The sequence below is a fragment of the Theropithecus gelada genome, chromosome 20 (genome assembly GCF_003255815.1).
Source record: "Theropithecus gelada isolate Dixy chromosome 20, Tgel_1.0, whole genome shotgun sequence".
Taxonomy (NCBI): domain Eukaryota; kingdom Metazoa; phylum Chordata; class Mammalia; order Primates; family Cercopithecidae; genus Theropithecus; species Theropithecus gelada.
Genome location: NC_037688.1, coordinates 64370756 through 64398119, shown reverse-complemented (window position 1 = coordinate 64398119; position 27364 = coordinate 64370756). Strand labels below are relative to the sequence as shown.

Here is a 27364-nt window from a genome sequence, read left to right as displayed (position 1 = left end):
AGGTAGGAGACTCGCTTGAACCCAGGAGGCAGAAGTTGCCGTGAGCCGAGATCGCGCCATTGCACTACAGCCTGGGCAAGAGGAGGAGTGACACTCCGTCTCAAAAAAAAAAAAGAAGAAGACAAAACGTACGTCTGAAATTGGACGTTGTGGCTTTGTTTTGCCTCTCTTGGGGCAACTTCCTGCTCTTGGTGCTCGTCAATTTGCTGCTTTGTAAGGCCCTGCTTTCTCTTTCGTGTCTTTCAGGTAATAAATGGCCTCAATTAGAAAAATTAACCTTTGGACAATTTACAGGCTGCATGATCACATGTTCTAGCCAGGCCTGGGGCAGGAGATGGGAAAAGGAGATTAAAGACAAGAATCGTAGCTGGCCATCTTCTGCTGGCACCTGTAGATCTAAAGCATTCTTTATGACAGTTCTGTGGTATTCCACAGTGCAGATATCCTGTGACTGATTCAACCCATCCCCTGTTGATGAATTTTTGAATTGCTCCCAGTGTTTTGTCATTATACACAAAGCTTGGCCTGACAATCCTTAGTGATTCTGGCTGAGCGTCTGGGTTTCGTGAGATCATTTTGATGGTGCAGAGCAGAACTCGTGGGTGGCTGACCTGGCCTTATGTTAGCTTGAGGCTGGGAGAAGTGGGAGGCAGCAGAGAGCCAGGTAAATAGCTTGAATGTGACCTCATCCATATTCTAGGATGTAATTGATCCCTTGAAGATTTCTGAATTAGCTGAATGACAAACACAAGATAGTTGGATGACCCATTCAAACCAGGAAGCCTTGCAGCATCAAGTAAGGAGTCCTCAATTAACAGCCTTAGAAGACATGTCATTGCTTGGGCATGTGATTGAAAACCATTCAAACAGTGAAGTGAGAAACCCTAAATGGGATATGGAAAGGAGGACTTGAAATAGATGGTTCAATAGCCCTTATTGAGGAGATGCTAGAGAGACAAAAACTAGGGAGAAAATAAGTAAGATAGTACCCTCTTGGTGCTTTTTCCAAGGCAACAGGAAACAGTATCATTCCTTTGAATCTGCAGGATCTCTCATTTACTCCTCTCATAGTTAACAGGAAGCTAAGGGTAAGGTTCTCAGAAGGCCACTCCCACTTCATTTGACATCAGTGTGAGACTATTTCCTTATGGCCATTTCCTCCTCTCTCTTCCCCAATCTTTTTCTGTGGGTTTAGCTCTTTGTTTGTTTAGGTATTTGTTGCAGTGTGGGTGGTAGTGGTTAGAGCATTTGTTCCCAACTGTGAAACAGATGTGCAATACACAAGCTCTTGTCAAGTGACATTGGAACAGAGAACTGTCCAACAGACTTGAAGCTAATTGTTGGCTGATCACATATAACATCCATCTATCTATCTATCTATCATCTATCGACCCATCTGTGTATCTGTTTATCTATCTAATCTATGTGTATTTTTGTATGTGTGTTATACAAATGTGTGTGTATATATAATGTATATCATATATGTAGATGTATTATATATGTAGATATGAGTAAATATATACATAAATTACATGTCTTTGTGTGCATGTATATACATATAATATACACATATAATACACATATACACGTACAATATGAAGTTATATACATACATACGAATATATAAATTTGTCAAAGATTCAAAACAAAGACCAAAATGATTTGTATCAGTCAGGCTAGTCTAAGCTCTGCTACATCAAAATAAACTATCTCAAAATCTAAATGTCTTAAAACATAAAAGTTTGTTTCTTGCTCGTGAAAAGCTACTGTGGGTAGGTACAGGTGGGCTGTGATCCATGCGGTCATGCAGGAACCCAGGCTGGTGACTGGGTCCCCTTTGGAAATATCACTGGTTCCCATGGCAGTGGAAGGGGAACTAGAGGGTCTCATTTTGGCTTTTGAATACTTTTGCTTGGAAGTGACACAGTCACTTATGCTCACATCCCATTGGCCAGAGATAGCCATATGTGAGAGACAGCCTTATGTGATTGTCTCCCTGCATCACAATGACCTGGAGGGGACTCCAGAATCCCTTCCCAACTCCACTCCTGCAGCCCCTCTTGGAGTTAGAGCTTCTGAGTGCTTTGTTTGATGGTGACCCTGAGTCCTGGTTTCATTACATTGTTATTTGATCCCTTTGAAAGAGTTCTCATGATAAATTATTTTCAGAAATTGATCTTGGGAGGAAGGGTAGTCCTCTTGAAAAATTGATGTAGTTCCTTTTATTCCCACAAATAGTGAGTATTAGATAACTTGTCATTCCCTTTTAGTCTTGGCTAATAAGAAGTTCAGGGCAAAATTTAGTTCTCAGTTATAGTCACTATGTCAGCCTGGGAATTTTGTAGGATTGCTCCTTCCTGTACCTGATTATGAGACATTTCCTCCTTCCTTCCTTCCTTCCTTCCTTCCTTCCTTCCTTCCTTCCTTCCTTCCTTCCCTCCCTCCCTCCCTCCCTCCCTCCCTCCCTCCCTCCCTCCCTCCCTCCTTTCTTTCTTTCTTTCTTTCTTTCTTTCTTTCTTTCTTTCTTTCTTNTCCCTTCTTTCTTTCTTTCTTTCTTTCTTTCTTTCTTTCTTTCTTTCTTTCTTTCTTTCTTTCTTTCTTTCTTTCTTTCTTTCTTTCTTTTTTTGCGACAGGGTCTCACTGTGTTGCCCCAGCTGGAGTACAATCGTGCAGTCATAGCTCACTGCAACCTCAACCTTCTGGGCCCAAGTGGTCCTCTCGCCTAGCCTCCTGAGTAGCTGGGATTACAGGCATGTACTACCATGCCAAGCTAATTATATATACACACACATACACACACACACACACACAGAGATGGGGGGCTTCAGGCTGGTCTCAAACTCCTGGCCTCAAGGAATCTTCCTGCCTTGGTCCCCCAAAGTGCTGGAATTACAGATATGAGCCATCATGCCTGGCCCATTTCCTATTTATTTAATCATGTCCTGGTTGAGTATATGACTTTTATTGTGTACTGACTCCTACCTCTTTTTTTTTTTTTTTTTTTTTTTTTGAGACGGAGTCTCGCTGTGTCTCCCAGGCTGGAGTGCAGTGGCGTGATCTTGGCTCACTGCAAGCTCCGCCTCCCGGGTTCACGCCATTCTCCCGCCTCAGCCTCCCAAGTAGCTGAGACTACAGGCGCCCGCCACCACGCCCGGCTAGTTTTTTGTATTTTTAGTAGAGACGGGGTTTCACTATGTTAGCCAGGATAGTCTCGATCTCCTGACCTCGTGATCCACCCGCCTCGGCCTCCCAAAGTGCTGGGATTACAGGCTTGAGCCACCGCGCCCGGCCGACTCCTACCTCTTTTGGAAGTTGCCAGGGTTTACACTGTACATCACTATATATAATGTCAAATAATAGCTTCCATGCAGTGACGGCTTCCTTGATGTTGGCTGCCTTCTGTTCCTTATCTTGTTCATTCCTTACAACAACACCATGAGATATTATTGCCGGTATTGTATGATTAAGGAAACAGACACAGAAGGGTTAAGTGACTTGCCCAAGTTCACCCAGCCAGCTGGGAGGCAGAGGTTGCAGTGAGCCAAGATCGTGCCACTGCACTCCAGCCTGGGCGACAGAGCGAGACTCCGTCTCAAAAAACAAAAACAAAAACAATTTCGTAGTATGGATTTACAGAGATGTGCATAACTCTTAAGTGTGAAACCTGATGAATTTTTACAACAAACACACATATATGCCTCCCTTTAACCACCACTCAAGATCATCAGCCAGCACCCCAGAGATTCCCTCATGTAGTTCCTAGTCTAGTCATCACTCACCTCTTTCCTTCCTCAAGGTAGCCACTATTTTGACTTCTGTCACCATGTATTGCTTTGCCTGCTCTTGAACTTTGTAGAAAGATTATACAGTGTGAACTCGGTTGTGTCCAACTCTTTTTCCTCATCCATGTGACATTCATCCATGACATCTCGTGCAGCAGAAGTTCAGTCTTTGTTGCTTCTCTCTAGTATTTCATGGGATGAATATTCCACGATTCATTTACTTATTCCACTGCTGAACGACATTCAGATTGTTTTCAACTTTTGGCTCTTATGAAAAATAGTTTCTGGCCAGGCACAGTGGCTCACGTCTGTAATCCTAGCACTTTGGGAGGCCGAGGTAGGTTTTTACCTGAGGTCAGGAGTTCAAGACCAGCCTGGCCAACATGATGAAACCTCATCTCTACTAAAAATGCAAAAATTAGCTGGGCATGGTGGCAGGCACCTCTAATCCCAGCTACCCGGGAGGCTGAGGCAGAAGAATTGCTTGAACCTGGGGATGGGGGCATAGAAGTTGCTGTGAGCCAAGATGGCATCCCTTAACCCCAGCCTGGGTGAAAGAGCAATACTTCGTCTCAAAAAGAAAAAAAAAAAAAAAAAAAAGAAAGAAAAAAGAAAAAGAAAAACAGTTTCTGTGAGCATTTTTCTTATCTTTTGGTAGAATTACTCATTTCTCTTGGGCCAATACAGTTGTACCTGTTTTCAATTTCTTGAATTTACTAGGCATTGTTTAGCTGGTTAGATGTAATAGCTCTGGGCTTTGTTAGGCTGTGGAAGTTTCTGGAGCATAAATATAACTTTCTAGTCTTAGAATACAAGTAAACAAATGGGATCATTTTTCATGTTAGGAAAAGTAATTTGCAATAAAGCACAGCATTTAGTCTTCTTAGCACTACAGACAGTTTGAATAGGTGTTCTTATTTGCAAAACTGGCATATTTGTCAGAATTCTTTTTTGTTCATTTGCAAATGATAGACACCCAACTCAAACCAACTTTAGTCAAAAAGAGAATGTAATGACTCGAGTATCCAGCTGCCTTCAGGTTTGGCTGGATTCAGGTATTTAAACAATGTCATCAACATCTGGCTCCTCTTTCTGTTTATCTCTTTGTTCTGTTCTCCTCCCTGTTGGCATCACTCTTAGGCCCTTCTCCACTGGTGACCACTGGCAGCTTCAGGTCTAAAATTTCCTAACTCTGGCCAGGTGCAGTGGCTAACACCTGCAATCCTAGCACTTTGGATCTGACCTCAAGCCGAGATCAGATCGCTTGAGCCCAGGAGTTTGAAACCAGCCTGGGCAACACAGAGAAATCCTGTCTCTATAAAAATGCAAAAATTAACCAGGCGTGGTGGTGCACAGCTGTAGTACCAGCTACTCAGAAGGTTGAGGGAGGAGCCTCACCTAAGCTTGGGAGGTCGAGGTTGCATTGAGCTGTGATCATGCCACTGCACTCCAGCCTGGATGGCAGAGTGAGAACCTGTCTCAAAAAATAAAATAAAATAAAATTTCCTAGCTCCAAGGCCAGCAGAAGACAGAGCTTCTCTCTTCCCTACAGTTCTGATAAAACTCCTAGAATTGAATCTCACTGGATTTAACTGGGTCGTATGCTCTGACGTAATCAATGTCGCCAGGAAGAAAATAATTCTGAGGGGTCATATTCCACACTTGGCCCACAGCGACTGACAGTGTGGGAGAGGTGTTACCCAGGGAAAAGTGTTAACCACAAAAGCAAGAAATGGATGCCATGCAGGGACACAATAATGAAACACAGATGTCAACTATGCTGAAAAATATAAATGAGGGTTGGCACACAGACATTCTGAGACTGCAGGTGTTGGCAGAAATTTAATATTGTCTTAGCTTTGATTACTCAAGTCTAACCCTTGGCGTTTACAGAGAGATAAACTTGTAAAAGTTGGCTGAGCTTTAAAAATGTTCTACTTCCTTCTTTCAAAAACATCACTGTTCATCTCATCATGCTGGCTTGAAACTGTAGAGATATACTTGTCTTTTATTTTCCTTCTCACCCTTTCCCTATGGGATCAGCCAACAAATTCTATTGATTCTTTCTTTAAATTTTCCCCCTACTAATTACTTTTTTTCTCTGTTCCCTCTGACATGACATTGGAAGCTCCAAGCTTATGTATATATTCTACCCCCTTAGACACCTCAGTGAAGTAAGAGTACCTCTTTCCCAGTAAGCCTTGTCCTGGTCCTGGAGGACTGACTGGGTTTACATGCCCGTTCTTGAGCCAAATCCTGTGGCCAGAGGGATCGTGGACACCTGAGTCACGTGACCATCCTGGAGCTGGTCAGCCGGTCAGGAGTGCAATCAGCCCTTCCGGTATCACCTGGACCAAGAGCAAGGGAGGGAATGATGCCCAGAGGAAACTCAGGACATTGATATCAACAGAATGGGAAGTGGGTAGTAGACAAGTAAAAACAACAGATATCCAGCACACTTAGAAATGAACACTGGAGGCCAGGTGCGGTGGCTCACACCTGTAATCCTAGCACTTTGGGAGGCTGAGGCAGGAGGATCACTTGAGCTCAGGAGTTCAAGATCAACCTGGGCAATAACATAGGGAGACCCCATCTCTACAGAAAATGAAAAAATTAGCTGGGCATAGTGATGCATGCTTGTGGTCCTAGCTACTCGGGAGGCTGGGGTGGGAGGATCGCTTGAGTCCCAAGAGATTGAGGCTGCAGTGAGCTATGTGTACCATTGCACTCCAGCCTGGGTGACAGAGAGAGGCCCTGTGAGAGAGAGAGAGAGAGAGAGAGAGAGAGAGAGAGAAAGAAAGAAAGAAAGAAAGAAAGAGAGAGAGAGAGAGAGAGAGAGAAAGAAAGAAAGAAAGAAAGAAAGAAAGAAAGAAAGAAAGAAAGAAAGAAAGAAAGAAAGAAAGAAANAGAAAGAAAGAAAGAAAGAAAGAAAGAAAGAAAGAAAGAAAGAAAGATCAACTAAGCATGGTGGCTCATGTGTGTAACCCAAGCATTTCGGGAGGCCGAGACGGGTAGATCACCTGAGGTCAGGAGTTGGAGACCAGCCTGGCCAACATGGTGAAACCCTGTCTCTACTAAAAACACAAAAATTAGCTGGATGTGGTGGTGTACACTTGTAATCCCAGCTACTCAGGAGGCTGAGGCAGGAGAATTGCTTGAAGCCAGGAGGCAGAGGTTGCAGTGGGCCAAGATTGTTCCACTGCACTCCAGCTTAGGCTACAGAGTGAGACTCCATCTCAAAAAAAGGAAAGAAAAGAAAATTAAAACTACATCACCTCTTATTTCAAAGTGTTAGAAGAAAAACTTTAGACAAATTAAAAGTAACAGAGTTTAATCAAGCAAAGAATGATTTGCTAATGGGACAGCCTCCCCAGCCAGAATAGGTTCTTAGGGACTTAGGTGCTGCCACATGTTGGGTCAAAGAAGATTTATGGACAAGAAAAGGAAAGTGACATAGAAAAAATGGAAGTGAGGTACAGGAACAATGGATTGGTTACAGCTCAGCATTTACCTTATTTGAACACAGTTTGAACAATTGGCTGCCTGTGATTGGCCGAATTCAGTGATTGATACAAGAATAGGTTACAGTCTGTTGACACCTCCACTTAGGTCACAGTTCATTATGTACAGAGAACTCTTTAGCCCAAACTTAAAATATGTTAGGAGGTAGCTTTGGGCTAAATTTAGCAAAAGTATGCTGTGGTCTGTAGGTCGGAGCTTACGAAGCTCATAAAATCTTATTTTCAAATTGGAAGCGGTCATAGCAATTGTCTACGTATGCCAGTCCTCTAGTTTCCATTAACTATTCTTCTTTTATGCACTCATATTAATTTATGCTTTGAACCCTAGAACCTCAAGTGTAATCAAAAAGCACAAAAAGTCCTTGTTTCTTTCAATCCTTTGATTCACTGGTCCCTTCCCCCATAACCAAGGGAATATATTGTTCAAGATGTAAGCTTAGTTGCGTGTGTTAAAGACCACGAAAACAGTGGTTTACACAAGATAATTTTATTTCTCTCTCACATGATAGTCTGAGCTGATACAATGGCTGTGCTCTGTGAAGTCACCAGCAACTCGGCATCCTTTCCTCTGTTGTGCGATCATTCCAAATGCAGGTCTTGGCTTTGTGTGCGAGACCCAAGATGGTGCACCGTCATTTCCGCATTCCGGCCCACAGGAAGCAAGATGGAGAAAGGGAGGAATAACTTCTTTCCTCTAATAGCACAGCCTGGAAATTGCATGTATCACTGCTGCTCTCATCCCATTGACCACCCTCATGTTCATACCTTGGTGCAAGTGAAGCTGGAAGCATAGTCTTTATTCTAGGCAGTTGTGTACCCAACTACGAAGGAAAGGAGAACAGATACTGGAAGATAACCAGCAATCTCTGCAGGGAACGAAGGGAAAAAAAATCTGACTTTTTCTTTTCTTCTTGTTTTTCAGGTGAAAAAAAAAAAAGATCCCTGAGTAATTGCAAATGCTGGGACAGTTTACCACTCCAAGGTGAAGAGTCCGTACCAACATGTCTGCCTACTACAGAAATAACAGGTCTGAGGAAGACCCAGATTACCCTGGCTATTCGGGGTCTCAGAACCGTATGCAGGGGTATTTGAAAACTCAGGGTTATCCAGATGTTCCAAGTCCTCTGAACAATCCAGATTACCCTGGCCCCAGGAACAATCCATACTCTGTAGCCTCCAGAACACGTCCAGACTATCCTGAGTCTCTGGCAGAACCAAATTATCCTGGATCTCTGAGTAATCCAGACTATTCTGGCACCAGAAGCAATGCATACTCTGCAGCCTCTAGAACAAGCCCAGACCATCCTACCTCTCTACCAGAGCCAGATTATAGTGAATTTCAGAGTCATCCATACCGCCAAGCATCATCCAGACAGCCAGACTACCTTGGATCTCAACGAAATCCTGATTTTGCAGGCTCTAGCAGCAGTGGAAACAATGCACGCTCCAGAACACATCCAGATCATTTTGGCTCCTTAGAACCGGACTACCCTGGAGCTCAGAGCAACTCTGATCATCCTGGACCTAGAGCCAATTTGAACCATCCAGGCTCCAGAAGGAATCTAGAACATACAAGTTTTAGAATCAATCCGTACACAGACTCTCTGGGAAAGCCTGATTACCCAGGTGCTGACATTCAACCTAACTCTCCACCCTTTTTTGGGGAGCCAGACTATCCCGGCACTGAGGACAATCAGAACTTGCCAAGCACTTGGAGAGAACCTGATTATTCAGATGCTGAGAATGGTCATGATTATGACTCTTCTGAGACCCCAAAGATGACCAGGGGGTAAGTTCAGGTGTATATCCCTTCATTGGGAGTGTAGGCTGAGTGCTGGACCATTAAGTCAATGGAATTTGGTTGGTGTGGTTTAGATTAGGGATATATATGATGGTTTCCATGACCTGAAGTTGTGGTGAAACTCACATACCTATCTGTAGACCTCACCTGCGCCATGGACTCTCAGTTTGAGGCTTCAAGTCCTTACCTGAACTTAATCTTTCACCATCTCTTCCTTGGATCACCTTCCCATTATCCCACCTCTTCCTAATTCAATCCCTGTAAGACATCTAGATCCACACTGTTTTGACTCTTCTACATTGCCAGCAAGGTTAAGGCTTGACACTCACAAATCCAAACACTTTAATCGAAATTACATCAATAGTAATGAATTGTTATCCAGAAAATCTTTTGGAGATCTAACTCCATGAAGTCAATTAGTTTTTTGTGTAATATGTTTGCACCACTTCTTTGGTTTTTGGGGTCATTGTTTTTTTTTTCTTTTTTCTTTTTTCTTGAGACAGGGTCTTGCTGTGTCGCCCAGGCTGGAGGGCAGTGGCACAATCATAGCTCACCACAGCCTCAACCTCCTGGACTCAATTGGTCCTCCCGCCTCAGCCTCCCAAGTAGCTGGGACTACAGGTGTGCACCTATTATGCCCGGCTAATTTTTTATTTTTTTGTAGAGATGGTGTTTCGCCATGTTGCCCAGGCTAGTCTTGAAGAAGGCTCCCAACTGCTGGGATTATAGGCATGAGCCACCATGCCTGGCCATGTTTGCACCACTTCTGATTTTTACTCTTTTATTTCTATTTTACTGAGATTGTCAGAATTGATGACTTTTCACCAAAACTTTACTGCAGGTTTGATTCACTGATTATCTGCACTATTTGAATCTAATTTTATCAATTATTATTTTCACCATTTTCAGTATCCCTTTAAGGCCATTTTTTTATGTTGTTATTTATTTATTTGTTCATTTTTTGGGACGGAGTTTCACTCTTGTTGCCCAGGCTGGAGTGCAATGGCATGATCATGGCTCACCACAGCCTCCACCTCCCGGGTTCAATCGATTCTCTTACCTCAGCCTCCTGAGTAGCTGGGATTACAGGCGTGAGCCACTGCACCTGGCCTAAGGCCATTTTTAAATAGCAAGTCCAGTTTTTCCAGGTTTAGATTCTATAGATCTAAATTTTGTCTAAAAGAGTTTGATCTTCTGTCAATTTTCTTTCCTTGACAAATTTTACCAGATGCAGTTCTGGACACTGACAGCATTAGTCTGGGTGACTTAGTTCTACCAAATCTAATTTTTCTTGGGTTAAGTTTTTTCACGTTTATGTTGCCAACAAAATGTAATTTTTTTTTTTTTTTTTTTTTTTTTGAGACAGAGTCTCACTCTGTCATCCAGGCTGGAGTGCAGTGGCTCAGTCTCGGCTTACTGCAACCTCCGTCTCTCAGGTTCAAGTGATTCTCCTGCGTCAGCCTCCCAAGCAGCTGGGATTACAGGCAGGCACCACCATGCCCAGCTAGTTTTTGTATTTTTAGTAGAGACAGGGTTTCACCATGTTGGCCAGGCTGGTCTTGAGCTACTGACCTCAAATGATATGCTTGCCTCAGCCTCTCAAAGTGCTGGGATTACAGGCGCGAGCCACTGTGCCCAATCTAGGATGTGATTTTTTAAAGTCAGTTTGTGGTTTAATCAGTAAATATGTTTACCATGTGAAGTTTTAACCAACATGAGTCTGATTTTGCATTTACTGTTTCTACTAGTAATATTTACGAATTTGATTTAAAAAAAAACTGGTGGCTTGTGTTTATCTCTAGGAACAAGGATATAGGACTTGGGTGTGCAGCAGTCATGATGTCTTTAGAACCCAAATAGTAGGGTTAACAGGACCAGGTGAAAATGTCCTCCTTGGTCTTATCACCCACTGCCTGAGTCATCATTCCAAAGCCCACCTTTGATCCTGTCGCTCTTTGCTTTTTATCTTCCGTGGGTCCCCATAGCCTTTGGAGAAAGGCCACCCAACTTCACTTATAGAACGTTTACGAATAAGGATACGTCATGTTAATGTAAGATGCCAGCCAAAGACCAGCCTGACTGATCTCCTCTTAAGTCTCCTGTCTGCCCCGTGCCTTGACCCTATACTCTAGGTCAGTGGTTCTTGACTTTGGCTGATCCTTAGCGTTACCCAGTTATCTGGGGAACTTTAAAAATAATACAGATGCCTCAGCCAAACTTTCAGAACTTCTGATTTAATTCTCCAGGATGAGGCTTGGGAATTGATATATGTAGTAAATTGAGAATCATTACTCATTAATTGATTTTCATAGCGTTTCCTTTATATATTCAGCACTTTCTGGCCTCACACCTTTTTTTATGCTGTTCTTCATCCATCCTTGGAATGCCTTCCCCCTATGTATGAATGTGTCCTCCGAATTCCCGCTCAGATGTATCTTTTCCACGCAGATTTCTCCCAGAACTCTCAGCAAGGATTCTCCTTCCTCCGAACTCCTTGGGCCTGTCTTCGGATACTCACCAGTTTCTACTTGTAGTATGATTGTTCATAGCTGTGTCTAAGAAGCTGTACCAACTTGTACTGTGAGCTTCTTGAGGGCAGATACCCTATGTTTTCCTCTTTGTATTCTCACCTCCTAGCCCATGCCTAACTCAGGGTTGGCACTTAGCCTGCATTTGTGGAATGCGATGGAATGGATGGATGGATGGATGAATACATTAATGAATGGATGGATACATGGATGGATGAATGTATGTATGGTTGGATGGATGGTAAATGGATGGATGAATACATGAATGAATGGATGGATACATGGATGGATAGATGGATAAATGGATGAATCGATGGATGGATGAATGGATGGATGGATGGATAAATGAATGGATAAATACATGATTGAATGGATGGATACATGGATGGATAGATGGATGGTTGAATGTATGGATGGATAAATGGATGGATGGATAAATAAATGGATGAATACATCATTGAATGGATGGATGCATGGACAGATGGATGGATGGATGGATGGATGGATGGATGGATGGATGAAAATCCTTACTATACTCTTGGTTGGGTAGTGATCCATCATTTTGGATTTTAGGGCACTCAGCAGAACATCTTCAATCCAGCCCTCGTTTCATCACAGGAGTGACGGCCCCTTGGGCAACCTTTGGGGAGAGAATGAAGATTACCCTGAAGGCATTGAAATGGCATCCATGGAGATGACAAACTCATATGGCCACTCTCTGCCGGGTGCTCCTGGAAATGGCTATGGTAAGCATTTGTTAAGCCGGATCATATCTTGGGAAGAAAATAAAATCAGTGGATTTAGGAGTGCAGTCATTAAGGAGACTTGGCAATAGGAGAATTGGTGTATCCTTCCAATCTCAGAGACCCTTTTTTAACATACAAAAGTTGAGAATTCAGTGTTTAGAGAAGCCAAGTTAATTGTCACCAATTATTTAAAAAAATGCCAGGTAAGTGTTGTGGAAAATGGGGACGTGTGCACCCTGTGCCTGCTGGAGGTGGTGGAGCTCAGTCCACAGTGGTTATGTGGCAATGTGGGCTCATTGTGGTGAGATCCTCATATTTTTCAGAAGCCATATATTTGGGGTTTTATGTGAAACCTGATGTTTATGTGTTCCAAAATAATTTTTAAAAGTAAAAACAGTGATCTTAGCAAACAAAATCACATTTTTTGTTAGCTGCCAGTGGCCACCTGTAGTTTAGCATATCCTAAAGTCATTCAGGCAATCAGCACATACGTGTTCAGAACCTACCGAGGGAAAAGGGAGTTAAGAGGTAGCTCTGCCCTCATGTTATTTAAAGTCTAAATAGATCAACAAAAGTGCTACATCAATACTAAAGAAAAGGCCAGGTGTGGTGGCTCATGCCTGTAATCCCAGCACTTTGGGAGGCCGAGGCAGGCAGATCACCTGAGGTCAGGAGTTTGAGACCAGCCTGGCCAACATAGTGAAACCCTGTCTCTACTAAAAATGCAAAAATTAGCCAGGTGCAGTGGAGGGCACCTGTAATGCCAGCTACTCAGGAGGCTGAGGCAGAAGAATCACTTGAACCCAGGAGGCGGAGGTTGCAGTGAGCCAAGATCATACCACTGCACTCCAGCCTGGGCAATAGAGCAAGACTCTGTTAAAAAAAAAAAAAAAAAAAAGACTAAAGAAAGTTAACAAGCAAACTATTAATATTTGAAAAATCATGTTGTCCTCATAATTGGTTGTGTATATAGGTAAGATGCTTAGCTCCAGGAGGCAAAGGAAATTCTAAACAGTTCTTTTTTTTTTTTTTAGACTGTCCTGCTCTGTCACCTAGGCTGATCATAGCTCACTGCAGCCTCGAACTCCTAGGCTCAAGCAATCCTCCCACCTCAGCCTCCCCAGTAGCAGGGACTGCAGTTGCATGCCACCATGCCTGGCACTTTTTTTATGCTTGAGAAAGATGGGGTCTTGCTATGTTGCCCAGGCTGGTCTTGAACTCCTAGCTTAAAGGAATCCTCCAGTCTCGGCCTCCCAAAGTACTGGGATTACAGGTTTGAGCCTGGGCCAATTCTGAACAGTTCTTAGTTTCCAGGAGGAAGAAAAGATGTGTTCCAGGAAGCCATTTGATGGCACAAGAGAAAAAAAAAAAGCCAGGCAATGTTAAAGGAATTTGGAGCCTGTGGAGGTCAGAAAAGGGAGAAAGTGTTCAGCCAGTAAGAAGAGAACAAGAGACCCAAGCGCTGGGAGGTGCAAATGGAGGATTGATGAGCCTTGAGGAGTAGATGGGGAAGATTTGGAAGAAGGCAGAGAGGAGGGGACAGGATGCATAGCCCGGTACTAATGAAAACACTGACTGTTAACACAGAAAATTTTCATTCTGGGCCTAATTTTAAAAATTAGCTGGGCATGGTGGCACACAACTGGGGTCCCAGCTACTTGGGAGACTGACACAGGAGGATCACTTGAGCCTGGGAGGTTGAGCTGCAATGAGCCATGATTGTACCACTGCACTCTGGCCTGAGTGACAAAGCGAGACCCTGTCACAAAAAAAGAAAGGACAGGACAGGACAGGACAGGAAAGGAAAGGAGGGGAGGGGAGGAGAGGGGAGGGGAAGATTGGGGGAGGGGAGGTGAAGAGTGGGGGAGGTGAGGGAGAGGGAGAGGGAAGGAAGGAAGGAAAGAGAGAAGGAAGGAAAAAGAAAAGAAAATATTCCTGGCCAGGCGTGGTGGCTCACGCCTGGAAAGGAAGGGAAAGGAGGGGAGGCGAGGGGAGGGGAGGATTGGGGGAGGGGAGGTGAAGAGTGGGGGAGGTGAGGGAGAGGGGGAGGGAAGGAAGGAAGGAAAGAGGGAAGGAAGGAAAAAGAAAAGAAAATATTCCTGGCCGGGCGTGGTGGCTCAAGCCTATAATCCCAGCACTTTGGGAGGCTGAGGCGGGTGGATCACAAGGTCAAGAGATCGAGACCATCCTGGCTAACACGGTGAAACCCCGTCTCTACTAAAAATACAAAAAATTAGCCGGGTGAGGTGGCAGGCGCCTGTAGTCCCAGCTACTCGGGAGGCTGAGGCAGGAGAATGGCGTAAACCCGGGAGGTGGAGCTGGCAGTAAGCCGAGATCGCACCACTGCACTCTAACTTGGGCGACAGAGCGAGCCTCCATCTCAAAAAAAAAAAAAAGAAAATATTCCTTGGGGAGCACAGATATCCCTTGTCCAGCCCAGGGCTATTCCAAACCTTTATTCCATGCATTCCTCCATTGGGGCAATAGAAATCCCAATGGGGGAATATCCGCTCTTGAAAGGCCAGAAAACAGTCTCACTCTTTTGATGTATAAAGCAGAGATACACATGTAGTACGTAAACAGATACAGTGTATCTTTGGTATTAAAATTTCTTAGAGGATGGCAATGAGGAAAAAATGTCTCCCCTGCTTAGGGGGCTGATAATGAAACACGATTGAGACACACTGCGCTGCTCCAGTGCAAGTGGAACTTACAATTGCAAGCAAATCTTAAGTGTTTCCTATGCCCTGGAGTCTCTGTCCAGCACTTGACTTTCATTATCTCATTTAATCTGTACAACTGCCTTTTAGGCAGGCACTGTTGCTCTCCCTGTTTTAACAGATGGGAAAACTAAGGCTCAGAAAGAAACATGCACAAGGTCACTCACTTACTAAATTGACAGAGTCAGGATTGAATCCCATCTCTCTACCCAAAACCTGACCTCTTATTTACCCTGCGTTAGTGCTAGGTTGAATCGGGGCAAACACAAACAGATTCCTGGTCACGAAGCTATATAGAACATAGGAAGTTAAAATACTTAAAAAACAAAAAAAGCAGGTCAGTATAGGTCACTTCTGTAGGATCCTTTGTAGGACAAAGTTTGCAGCCCTTGGCAATCACTTGTCCAGTGTCACCCCATCCTGATAAAGTGTTCACTCCTTCAGGAGAACCTATATTCATCTATGTACCCTCCAAGGCTCTAGGTGCTCTTCCTAGTGTCTAGTGTCACAGTGCCTGGCCCATGGTAGGTGCTTGAAAAATGCTAACTGAGTTAATAACAACAACAACTGCAAGAGTTGTATTAGCTAGCTGTTGCCACAGGAATGCTGCATAACAAACAACTCCAAAAATCCAGAGTCGTACAATAAACAAGCATTTATTTCTTATGGGTCTGCAAGGTTGGTTGGCAGTTGGCTGAACTAGGCTGAGTTTGTTGTGCTTGGCTCTACATCATGGGTTCTATTTAGTTCTAGTGTCCCTCTTCTTGGACCAGTGAGTGACCTAGGGCAGTGTCTTCCCATGCTATAAGCTGAAAGTGCTCAAAATGGCAAGCAGAAACACACAGTATCTTTAAAAGCCTTGACTTGGAACTGACACACTGTCCCTTCTGCCACATTCCATTGTTAAAAGCAAGTCACACGACTAAGCCCAGTGTCAATGGAGGTGGTCAAGGTAGGGGAAGTGTAATGTTTGCTGAATAACAATTAATCTACTATGACAGTTAATATATAATAGAGTTTACTATGTTGTAGAATTATTTAATTATTTCACATGTGTTCACTGATTCAATTCCCCTCAACAATCCTATGTGAAGGTCCTATTATTATCCCTATATATTTATTTATTTTTGAGACAAACCGCCCACTCTGTCGCACAGGCTGGCGTGCAGTGGTGCAATCTCAGCTCACTGCAGCCTTCACCTCCCGAGTGGCTGGGACTACAGGCACACTACCACCACGCCCAGCCAATTTTTTTATGTTTTGCAGGGAGGGTTATGCCATGTTGCCCAAGCTGGTCTTGAACTCCTGTGTTCAAGGGATCGTCCTACTTTGACCTCCCAAAGTGCTGAAATTACAGGCATAAACCACCACACCCAGCCTATTATCCCTATTTTAAAGACTAAGATATTGAAGCTCAGAGCTGTTAAGACACACACCCAGGGGGTGCACAATTAGGAAGTAACAGGGCTGGGAGTTGATTCCCAGGCAAGAAACTCCAGAACGTCTTGCAACGTAATTTTGCATACTGTCCGCATCAAAATGTGCTCTATTTTCTCCATTTCTCCCAGCTACTTGGGAGGCTGAGACAGGAGAATCACTTGAACCCAGGAGGCAGAGGTTGCAGTGAGCCAAGATTGCGGCACTGCACTCCAGCCTGTGTGACAGAGCAAGTCTCAAAAAAAAAAAAAAAAAAGAGTGGACTAGAGTAAGGCTATGAGTAAGGCTATGTTACAGTGCAGTTTATATAGTCAAACAAAGAATTATTTTGTAAACTTGCTTTTCAGTTCTATATGTATAGGTGTGTCCTGGATCTCAGTGCAACCATTATTTATACACACACACACATGCACACACACACACATTTTTTTTTATTGGGCTCCATGACTCATGCCTGTAATCCCAACACTTTGAGAGGCCAAGGCTGGCAGATCGTTTGAGCCCAGAAGTTCGAGACCAGCCTGGGCAACATGGTGAAATCCCATCTCTACAAAAAATACAAAATACTAGCCAGGCATGGTGGTGCATGCTTGTGGTCCCAGCGACTCAGGAGACTGAGGTGGGAGGACTGCTTGAGCCTGGGAGGTCGAAGCTGCAGTGAGCTGAAATCGCACCACTGCACTCCAGCCTGAGTGACAGAGTGATAACCTGTCTTAAAATATATATTAATATATATATTTAATATAATTTTATTTTTATATCATATATTTTATATTAAAATATATTTATAAATAATAATATTATATTTTTATATATCATATTTATTTTTATGTTATATAACATATAAAATATAGATTATATGTAACATATAAAAATATATGAATATATTATAAACACAAAAAATATATAAAATATATAGTATAAAATATATATTTTTATTTTTATATCATATATTTTATATATATATATATCTCTGTATTTTTTTTTTTAGAGACAGGGTCTCATTATGTTGCCCAGGATAGTCTCGAACTTTTGGGCTCAAGTAATCCTCCCACCTTGGCTTTCCAAAGCACTGGGATTACAGGTGTGAGCTATCTTGCCTTGCCAACAATTATTTTTAACTATGGCTTAGTCAAATGAAAAACCATTGATCTAGACTGAAGTTTTGTCCTGTTTTCCACCCAAGTTCTTAATCGGTAGTCTGTTAGAACCTCAAAGATCAGGTCTCAGTCTTATTAGCCGTTATGAACCATTATTAGCACATCATAACTATTGCATGCCAGGAATGTCTAGTGTGGTGAGACTAATCGGCAGTGTCTCCTTCCTCTCCCCTCCAGTGAACCCTGCTTATGTAGGTGAAAGTGGTCCTGTCCATGCTTATGGGAACCCACCATTGTCTGAATATGATTGGCACAAGTCACCCCAAGGTAAGTGATATGGTTTGGTTCTCTGTCTCCACCCAAGTCTCATTTCAAATTGTAATCCCCATGTGTCAGAGGAGAGACCTGGTGGGAGGTGATTGGATCATGGGGATGGTTTCCCCCATGCTGTTCTCATGATAGTGAGGGAGTTCCCTTGAGATCTGATGGTTTAAAAGTGACAGCTTCGCCTGCACCTGCTCTCTCTCCTGCCCCCATGTAAGACGTGGCTTGTTTCCCCTTTGCCTTCCACCATGTTTGTAAGTTTCTTGAGAAACACCCCCAGTCATGAGGAACTGTAAGACAATTAAACCTCTTTGTCTATAAATTACCCAGTCTCAGGCAGTATTTTTATAGCAGTGTGAAAACAGACTAATACAGTAAGACTTAAAGGACAGTGACCAAAAAGTCAACCCTGGAGAAGGAACATGTCCAAGACAATCCAGCCATTGCCATTTTCTCTTGGCCTCTGGTGTGGTTACTAATGCAAAACCTGCTTAATATATAATTATGAAGTTTTATTTTAGATGTATAGTTTGTTGTCTTCTGGGGATCAGGGTGTCTTCATTAGGAATCTTCTGGTTGCAAGTCACAGAAACCCAATTCAAACAGGCATTAGCCCAAGGGGAATTCTTTGGCTCATGTGGTAGAAGCATATGGGGGAAACTTAAATACTTGAAAGTAGAACTATTAATACCTTCCAGCACCTAGTACAGTGCCTGGCACATAGTAGGTATTTTAGGGATATTTGTTAGATTAACTTGTTGAATGAGTACAGAAATCAGGACCTCAGTCTGACGTCAGGGAACTCAGTATCACCTGGAATCTGGTTTCCCATTCAATTCTCATCTGTGTAAAACTTGCTTTTCAGTTCTATATGTATTGGTGTGTCCTGGATCCTCAGCTCCTGGTCCTCAGCTCCTCTTTAAGTTAGACCTCATTCATCTCCATCAGAGTTAGGACTTGTCCACAGGCCAAAGAACATGGCCAACAGCAGGCCCACATGAGCCCTCTGCTTAGCCACCTCATTAGGAAGTCTTGCTTCCTCCCTGGGTCCATCTCTAATGAGGGGGAAGGACTCTGGCCAGTCTAAATGGAGCACATGCCCACACTCGGACCAATCATTTTTACCATAGGGGACAAGACTGAGTCACCTGTCTATCCCGTGGCTAATGTCTGTGTTGGTGGGGACAAGATGCACTGATCAAATTTTTTCTGAATATTCGTATAATTATTACGATGATGGAGTGTGGAAGCAATCAGACTGGTGAAAGATAGAAGGCGCTGCAATCAGTTAGGAAGCTCTCTAAGGATCACTGTGTGCGGTGATGAAGGTTGAATCAGAGGCAGAGACTGAAAAATAAAAAGAAAGCAACAAGCCAGGCACGGGGGTTATCCCTGTAATCCCAACACTTTGGGAGACTGAGGCAGGAGGATTGCTTGAGCCTGGGAGGTTGAGGCTGCAGTGAGCTGTGATCACGCCATTGCAGTCTAGCCTAGGTGAAAGAGCGAGACCCTGTCTCAAAAGCAAACAAATACAAAAAAGGAAGCAACAGAGGAGAGAGACAAGGGAATGCTGGAGCCACAAGGCAAATCTGTGAGCAACAAGGAATAGATTAATGAGGTCCTCTATATAATGATGCATGTGGAGAGAAGTCACTTAGAACTCTTATTACCTTTCAGCCCCATCGCCTGTAAGATAACCGTTAGCCTCATCCTTCAAGAGATGTATGCCTTTTCAGGGAGGGACAGATATTGCTACTTGGAAGGGAAAACCGTTGGGATATAAATGATCACACTCTCTATTTGGTCTCCACTGGGGCAGAGAATGGCTTTAATTATCAGGGAGAAGAAATACCTTTAAACAGCCGGGCGTGGTGGCTCACGCCTGTAATCCCAGCACTTTGGGAGGCCGAGGTGGGTGGATCACGAGGTCAGGAGGTCGAGACCATCCTGGCTAACACAGTGAAACCCCGTCTCTACTAAAAATACAAAAAATTAGCCGAGCATGGTGGCGGGCACCTGTAGTCCCAGCTACTCAAGAGGCTGAGGCAGGAGAATCACTTGAACCCTGGAGGCGGAAGTTGCAGTGAGCTGAGATCGCACCACTGCACTCCAGCTTGGGCGACTGAGCGAGACTCCGTTTCAAAAAAAAAAAAAGAAATACCTTTAAACTTCATGACTACTCTGTCCAGCCAGCATGAGGTTTGGAGACTGTATAGAAAAAAACACACTCAAAGTGTTTTTTCTGTTCTCTCATTCAACAACCATCAACATAGAAGGCTTCTGTGAACAAATAGGTGGGGGTTTCTCCCCACACACCAAGAAAGCAAACCCCACACACCAAGAGAGTGATCAGTTTTACAGCAGACATTGCTGGGTGTCCTCCAATTCAATTCTGACACTATCTACCTGGAGATACCTCATCTCCACCTCCCGGGTTTAAGTGATTCTTGTGCCTCAGCCTCCTGAGTAGCTGGCATTACAGGCGTGCGCCACCACGCCCAGCTCGTTTTTGTATTTTTAGTAGAGACAGGGTTTCAGCATTTTGGCTAGGCTGGTCTCAAACTCCTGACCTCAACTGATCCGCCCACCTCAGCTTCCCAAAGTGCTGGGATTACAAGTGTGAGCCATGGCGCCCAGCCCCAGAACTTCTGACCAACCAGCTTCAAGTTGGGGATCCCACGACCTCCTCCTTGGGTTTGATTAATTTGCTGGAGCAACTCACAGCACTCCGGGAAACTTATGTTTACTGGCTTATTACAAAGAATATTACAAGGGACACGGATGAAGAGATGCCCAGGGTGAGGTATAGGGGAAGGGGCACAGAGCTTCCCTGCCCTCCCTGGGTGAGCCACCCTCCAGGAACCTCCCCGTGTTCAGCTATCGGAAAGCTCCCTGAACCCAGTCCTCTTGGGCCTTTTATGGGGAGGCTTCATCACATAGACATGATTGACAACCATGTAGAAATGTGATTGGATGGCCGGGCATGGTGGCTCACAACTGCAATCCCAACTCTTTGGATGGCCGAGGCGGGCAGATCACCTAAGGTCAGGAGTTCCAGACCAACCTGGCCAATATGATGAAACCCTGTCTATACTAAAAATACAAAAATTAGCTGGGCATGGTGGCACGCACCTGTAGTCCCAGCTACTTGGGAGGCTGAGGCAGGGGAATCACTTGAACTCAGGAGGCAGAGATCGTAGTGAGCCAAGATCTTGCTATGGCACTCCATCCTGGGTGACAGATCAAGACTCTTTCTCAAAAAGGTCAAAAGGTGTATGATCTCGTACTAATAGACGGGTTGGGGAATCCCAGCAAGGCCTGTCTGTTCAGATGCTTCTTGGGTTCTCTGTGCCATATTCCTTCCTCCAGCCTTTGGGGCAGGACCCCTTCTGAAATGAGGGAGAATTCATTTATGGCCAACTCCAAGACAGAAAGGTGAGGGAAGACTGGAGTCCTGCCTTGAGGAGAAAAAAGAGCAAGTGAAAAGAGGCAGGAGGTCAGAGAGAGAAATCCTGTTTTCTGAGGCTTAAATTTCGAACATTATAACAAGGGCTATGGGAGTTATGAGCCAGGAACCATGGGTGGGAAAAAAATAAAATAAATATATATATAATTATATCACAGGAACCCTGGTAGAAGAGGAGTCCCCAAAAGGCAGAGAGTAGTAAAGAAATAGAGGACCAAAAGATGAACCTGGCTGTCTTCATCATTTTGCTTTGAGTCGAATCTGACTCACAAATCACATACAATTAAATCATAGCCCAGGCTGGGCGCAGTGACTCACACCTGTAATCTCAGGACTTTTGGAGGCTGAAGCAGATGGATCACTTGAGTTCGGAAGTTTAAGACCAGCCTGAGCAACATGGTGAAACCCCATGTCTATGAAAAATAGAAAATTTGGCCAAGTATGGTAGCTCATGCCTGTAATCCCAGCACTTTGGGAGGCCTAGGCGGGTGGATCACTTGCATTCAGGAGTTTGAGACCAGCCTGGCCAACATGGTGAAACTCTGTCTCTGCTAAAAATATAAAAGTTAGCTGGGCATGGTGGTGCATGCCTGTAATCCCAGCTACTCAGGAGGCTCAGGCTGGAGAATCACTTGAACCTGGGAGGCGGAGGTTGCCGTGCGCTGAGATTACGCCACTGCACTCCAGTCTGGGCAACGGAATGAGACTCTGTCTCAAAATAAAAAAAAAAAAGAAAAGAAAAGAAAAGAAAAGAAAAATTAGCCAGGCCTGGTGGCGTGTACCTGCACTGCCAGCTACTCTGGAGGCTGACGTGGGAAGATCCCTTGGGCCCAGGAGGCAGACACTGCAGTAACCCAAGATCACCCTACTGCACTCCAGCCTGGGGCACAGAGTGAGACCTTGCCTAAAAAAAAAGAAAGAAAAACAAAAGATAGCCTGATAAAGTGTAGCTTTGGTGAATTAATTATGCTGTGTCCCTAGGAAGCGCCTGCTGCATAGTGTCCATGCTTAAATATTCATTCATTTATGAATGAAGTTTTTGAGATGGAATCTCACTATGTTGCACAGACTGTTCTCAAACTCCCGGGCTCAAGCAATCCTCCCGCCTCAGCCTCCCAAGTAGCTGGGAATACAGGTGTGAGCCACCACCTCAGTTGGCAAAAACGAATGAATGATACACCAGCATGTTTTTTGTTGTTGTTTTTGAGACGGAGTTTCACTTTGTCCCCCAGGCTGGAGTGTAGTGGAGTGACCTCGGCTCACTGCAACCTGCACCTCCTGAGTTCAAGTGATTCTCCAGCCTCAGCCTCCCGAGCAGTTGAGATTACAGGCACCTGCCACCACGCCCGGCTAATTTTTGTATTTTCAGTAGACAGAGTTTCACCATGTTGGCCAGGCTGGTCTTGAACTGTTGGCCTCAAGTGATCTGCCCACCACGGCCTCCCAAAGTGCTGTGATTAGAGGCATAAACCACTGCACCTGGCAAGAATGAACGAATGATATACCAGCCTCTTGTTACAGGAAGGGGCCAGAGTGAAATGATTAAGAATTCTGCTTTGGGTTCAGACCTATCTGGATTTGACCCCAGCTCTACTGCTTGCTGGTTTTGTGACACACAAATTATTTCATGGAGCATCAGTTTTCTTAGCTATAAAATGGAGTTGATTTTAATACCTACTTCATAGCGTAAATGTTGTGCTCTATTTAAAGTACTTGGCCTGCAGTAATGGCAGGTATCATTACTGTTAATGATCACTGTTGGGAGGAGTACATGGGTTCTAGTTCAATGTTGACATTTAATGAAAGTGTGATGAGGAGGAGCAGTGTCCGTTCAGCACTCTGCACCTCGATTTCTCCAATTGTTAAGTAAACAACTAGGCCTAGGTGATTTGAAATTAGGTCTATTGGATAGGAATCGTGTTTATGTGCCTGGCACTGAAACAGAAAGGTGGCTTAGCAATAAAGGGGTTTATTTTTCTCATGTACCGAGAAGTGTGGGCTAGGTGCAATGGTTCACACCTGTAATCCCAGCACTTTGGGAAGCAAAGGCGGGAGAATTGCTTGAAACCAGGGGTTCGAGACCAGCCTGGACAACAAAGCAAGACCCTGTGGCTTAAAAAAAAAAAATAGCTGGGCATGGTGTTGCCCCTGTGGTTCCAGCTACTCAGGAGGCTGAAACAGGACATTTGCTTGAGCCCAGGAAGTCAAGGCTGCAGTGAGTTATGGTCACACCACTGCACTCCAGCCTGGGTGACAGAGCAAGACCTCATCTCTAAAAAAAAAAGTTTAAAAATGTGTACTGTTGTTTTACAAGTGGTGGCTCATGCCTGTAATCTTAGCACTTTGGGAGGCTGAGGCAGGCAAATCACTTGAGGTCAGGAGTTGAAGACCAGCCTGGCCAACATGGTGAAACCTCATCTCTACAAAAAATACAAAAATTTGCCAGGTGTGATGGCAGGCACCTGTAACCCCAGCTACTTGGGAGGCTGAGGCAGGAGAATTGCTTGAACCCAGGAGGCAAAGGCTGCAGTGAGCCAAGATCATGCCACTGCACTCCAGCCTGGGCGACAGAGTGAGACTCCATCTCTAAATAAATAAATACATAAAAATTTTTAGAAAGTAAAAAAACAAGAAGCATGGAGGGAGGAAGTGCAAAGTTTGTACAGCAGCTCCACCCATGATGCCCTCAAAGACTGAAGCCCCTTCTGCCGCCTTTTTCTCTACCATCCTTAGCAGGTGAACGTTCATTCTCAGAAATGTCTAGAGGAAGACTGGTGAAGGGCAAATTGTGAACCCAGGCAAACTGTCCCCTTTGAAAGAACATTCCTGGAAGCCACAAGTCTCATTGGCTAAAACTGGGTCACAGGCCCACCCTTAGCCACAAAGAACACTGGGAGACTCTGAGCACTATGTCTGCACAGGAAATGGAGCTTTTTTGTTGGTATGAGAAAAAAGGAGACTAGAGACTGAAAGCCAGACAAATAGCAGAGTCCACTACCTAAGGCATCAGGAGATAATACTTTTATCACTGTAAACCCATGTGAATTTCTACAGGCATATAAAATTACAAATATAAAATGTAAGTTCAGCCGGGTGCGGTGGCTCACGCCTGTAATCCCAGCACTTTAGGAGGCCAAGGCGGGCGGATCACAAGGTCCAGAGATTGAGACCATCCTGGCTAACACGGTGAAACCCCGTCTCTACTGAAAATACAAAAAATTAGCCGGGCGTGGTGGCAGGTGCCTGTAGTCCCAGCTACTCGGGAGGCTGAGGCAGGAGAATGGTGTGAACTCGGGAGGTGGAGGTTGCAGTGAGCTGAAATCGTGCTACTGCACTCCAGCCTGGGTGACAGAGTGAGACTCCATCTCAAAAAAAAATATATATATATATATACACACACACACACACACACACTCATATATATAAATACTTATATATAAAATACTTGTATATATAAACTTGTGTGTATATATACTTAAATATAAGTATATATAAGTATATATATGTATATGTAAGTATTTTATATATATTTTATATGTAAGTATATATACATATAAGTTTATATATACATATGTAAGTATTTTATATATATAAGTATATATAAGTGTGTGTATATATGTGTGTATATATACTTAGTATATATATTTAGTTTACTTATATATACATATATATTTATATATAAGTGTATATATACATACATATTTATATATAAGTATATATACATATATTTACATATAAGTGTATATATACATAAATACTTATATATAAATACATATATATTCACACACATATACACACACACACATAGTGTGTGTGTGTATATATATATAAGTTCTAGGCCAGAGGCACTAAATTAAAAAGAAAATCTTGCCCTTTGACTATGAGTCATTTAGAAAAATATCTTCCTTCTGTTTCTAGAACCCCATTGTCTTAAACGAAAGATTCTGTTTTCAATTTCTTGCCTAGCTACCAAGACAGAATTCTCTGCAGGAAAACAGTCCTCCTCCTGAGAAAAACTCCTCTGGGGTTAGATGCAGGGAGTTATGTTGTGATTTGTGTAGGGCTGGCTTTGGTGAGCTCATCCTGGCATTTAAAAAAAAATGTGAATGGTGTATCCCTTTGTGATCATCATTACTTTTTCCCTGCGAGTCCCAATCTATGCCAGCGTGACTGCTGTATGAAGTCTCAGGAAGCCCACCCCAGAGGGGAAGAAGGCTTGCAGGAGGCAGGAGATGCTATCCGATGACCACGTGAATGAAATCATCATAGAGGTTGAGAATGTTTCCTCTGGGGTCCAAAGCCACCCATCCTCAAATCAGATTTTTCGGGAAAAGGTGCTGCTAGACTCAAGCATCAACATGGTTTCATCCATATCTGACATCGATGTGGTGGACTCTCAGACAGTCAGCAAAAGGAATGACCAAAAGGGCAACCAGGTGCTGCAGTTTTCAACATCTTTGAATGAATCGATATCCCAGACTCTTCATAGCCTAGAATGCGTGGGCATAGACACTCCTGGTTCTTCACATGAAACTGTTCAAGGTAGTGAAATGCTGGGGAAGAGGAGTAGGGGAGTAGGAAAAAAGACGTCCTCATTTTCCACAGCATATTTTACTTTTTAGATATCAAGTGGGGCCAGGCATGGTGGCTCACACCCATAATCCTACTGCTTTGGGAGGCCAAGGTAAGACGATTGCTTGAGCCCAGGTGTTCGAGAATAGCCTGGGCAACAAAGGGATACTTCATTGCTGCAAAAAAATTTAAAAAATAATACCCAGGCAGGACGGTGCACACCTGTGGTCCCTGTTACTCAGGAGGCTGAGGTGGGAGGATCTCTTGAGCCCAGGAGTTGGAGGCTGCAGCGAGCTCTGATGGCACCACAGCAACCCAGCCTGGGTGACAGAGTAAGATCCTGTCTCTAAAAGAAGGACATTGAGTAATATGGAAGGGCGGAAGCTTTTGTGGTTGAACTAAGGAAGCCAAGGACAAAGGAAGGGATCACTTTAAGACATCCCTACCAAGAGCTTATTTTTATCAAGCTTATTTCATATGCCTTGTGCTCTGCAGAGCACCTGCTTTTTTTATCCGTCGAATTGAGTTTTATGTACTCCCTGCACGCCACACCTTTGAGGCAGGCATTTCCATGTACTTGATGAGAAAACTATAGATCAGATAAATTTAGTGAACTGGAAGATCTGGGGCCCAAATACAGGTCTATCTGATTCCCAAGACTGCATTCTTTTTTTTTTTTTTTTTGAGACAAAGTCTTGCTGTCGCCCAGGCTGGAGTGTAGAAGCATGATCTCGGCTCACTGCAACCTCTGCTTCCCAGGGTTAAGTGATTCTCATGCCTCAGCCTGCTAAGTAGCTGGGATTACAGGTGCATGCCACCACACCTAATTTTTGTATTTTTAGTAGAAATGGGGTTTTACCATGTTAGCCAAGCTTGTCTCAAACTCCTGGCCTCAGGCGATCTGCCCACCTTGGCTTCCCAAAGTGCTGGGATGGATTACAGGCGTGAGCCACCATGTCCAGCCTCAAGCCTGCATCCTTAACCACCATGCTGTCTCATTTTGGGCTGATTCCTCCTCACCCTGGCTTCAGGCAACAGATAGGACACCTCTTGTTGGCAAGACCATCAGGAAACCAGATCTTAGCTGACACCTTCCAGCCTCTCTGCTCCTGAGGCCAATAGAGAGGCTGTTTCTTTTAATTTAATTTAATTTAATTTAATTTAATGTATTTATTTGAGATGGAATTTCACTCTTGTTGCCCAGGCTGAAGTGCAATGGTATGATTTCAGCTCACTGCAGCTTCTGCCTCCTGGGTTCAAGCAGTTCTCCTGCCTCAGCCTCCTAAGTAGCTGGGATTACAGGCACCTGCCACCACGCCTGGCTAATTTTTTTTTGTATTTTTAGTAGAGACAGGGTTTCACCATGT

General features: G+C 43.9%; 1 protein-coding gene across 3 annotated transcripts in view; it reads left to right on the top strand.

Annotated features, from left to right (window-relative positions):
• TMC5 (transmembrane channel like 5) overlaps positions 1–27364 on the top strand; it is a 90735-nt gene that overhangs the window by 20333 nt on the left and 43038 nt on the right. For 2 of the 3 annotated variants that reach the window (XM_025370350.1, XM_025370349.1), the window contains exons 3-5: positions 8226–9092; positions 12206–12378; positions 17873–17962. In XM_025370350.1, the coding sequence (XP_025226135.1) occupies positions 8305–9092; positions 12206–12378; positions 17873–17962 (1051 nt within the window). In that variant the 5' untranslated portion in view covers positions 8226–8304. Of the gene's footprint in view, positions 1–8225; positions 9093–12205; positions 12379–17872; positions 17963–25399; positions 25968–27364 lie in introns of those variants that run through there. The other variant, XM_025370351.1, reaches the window with a different exon arrangement.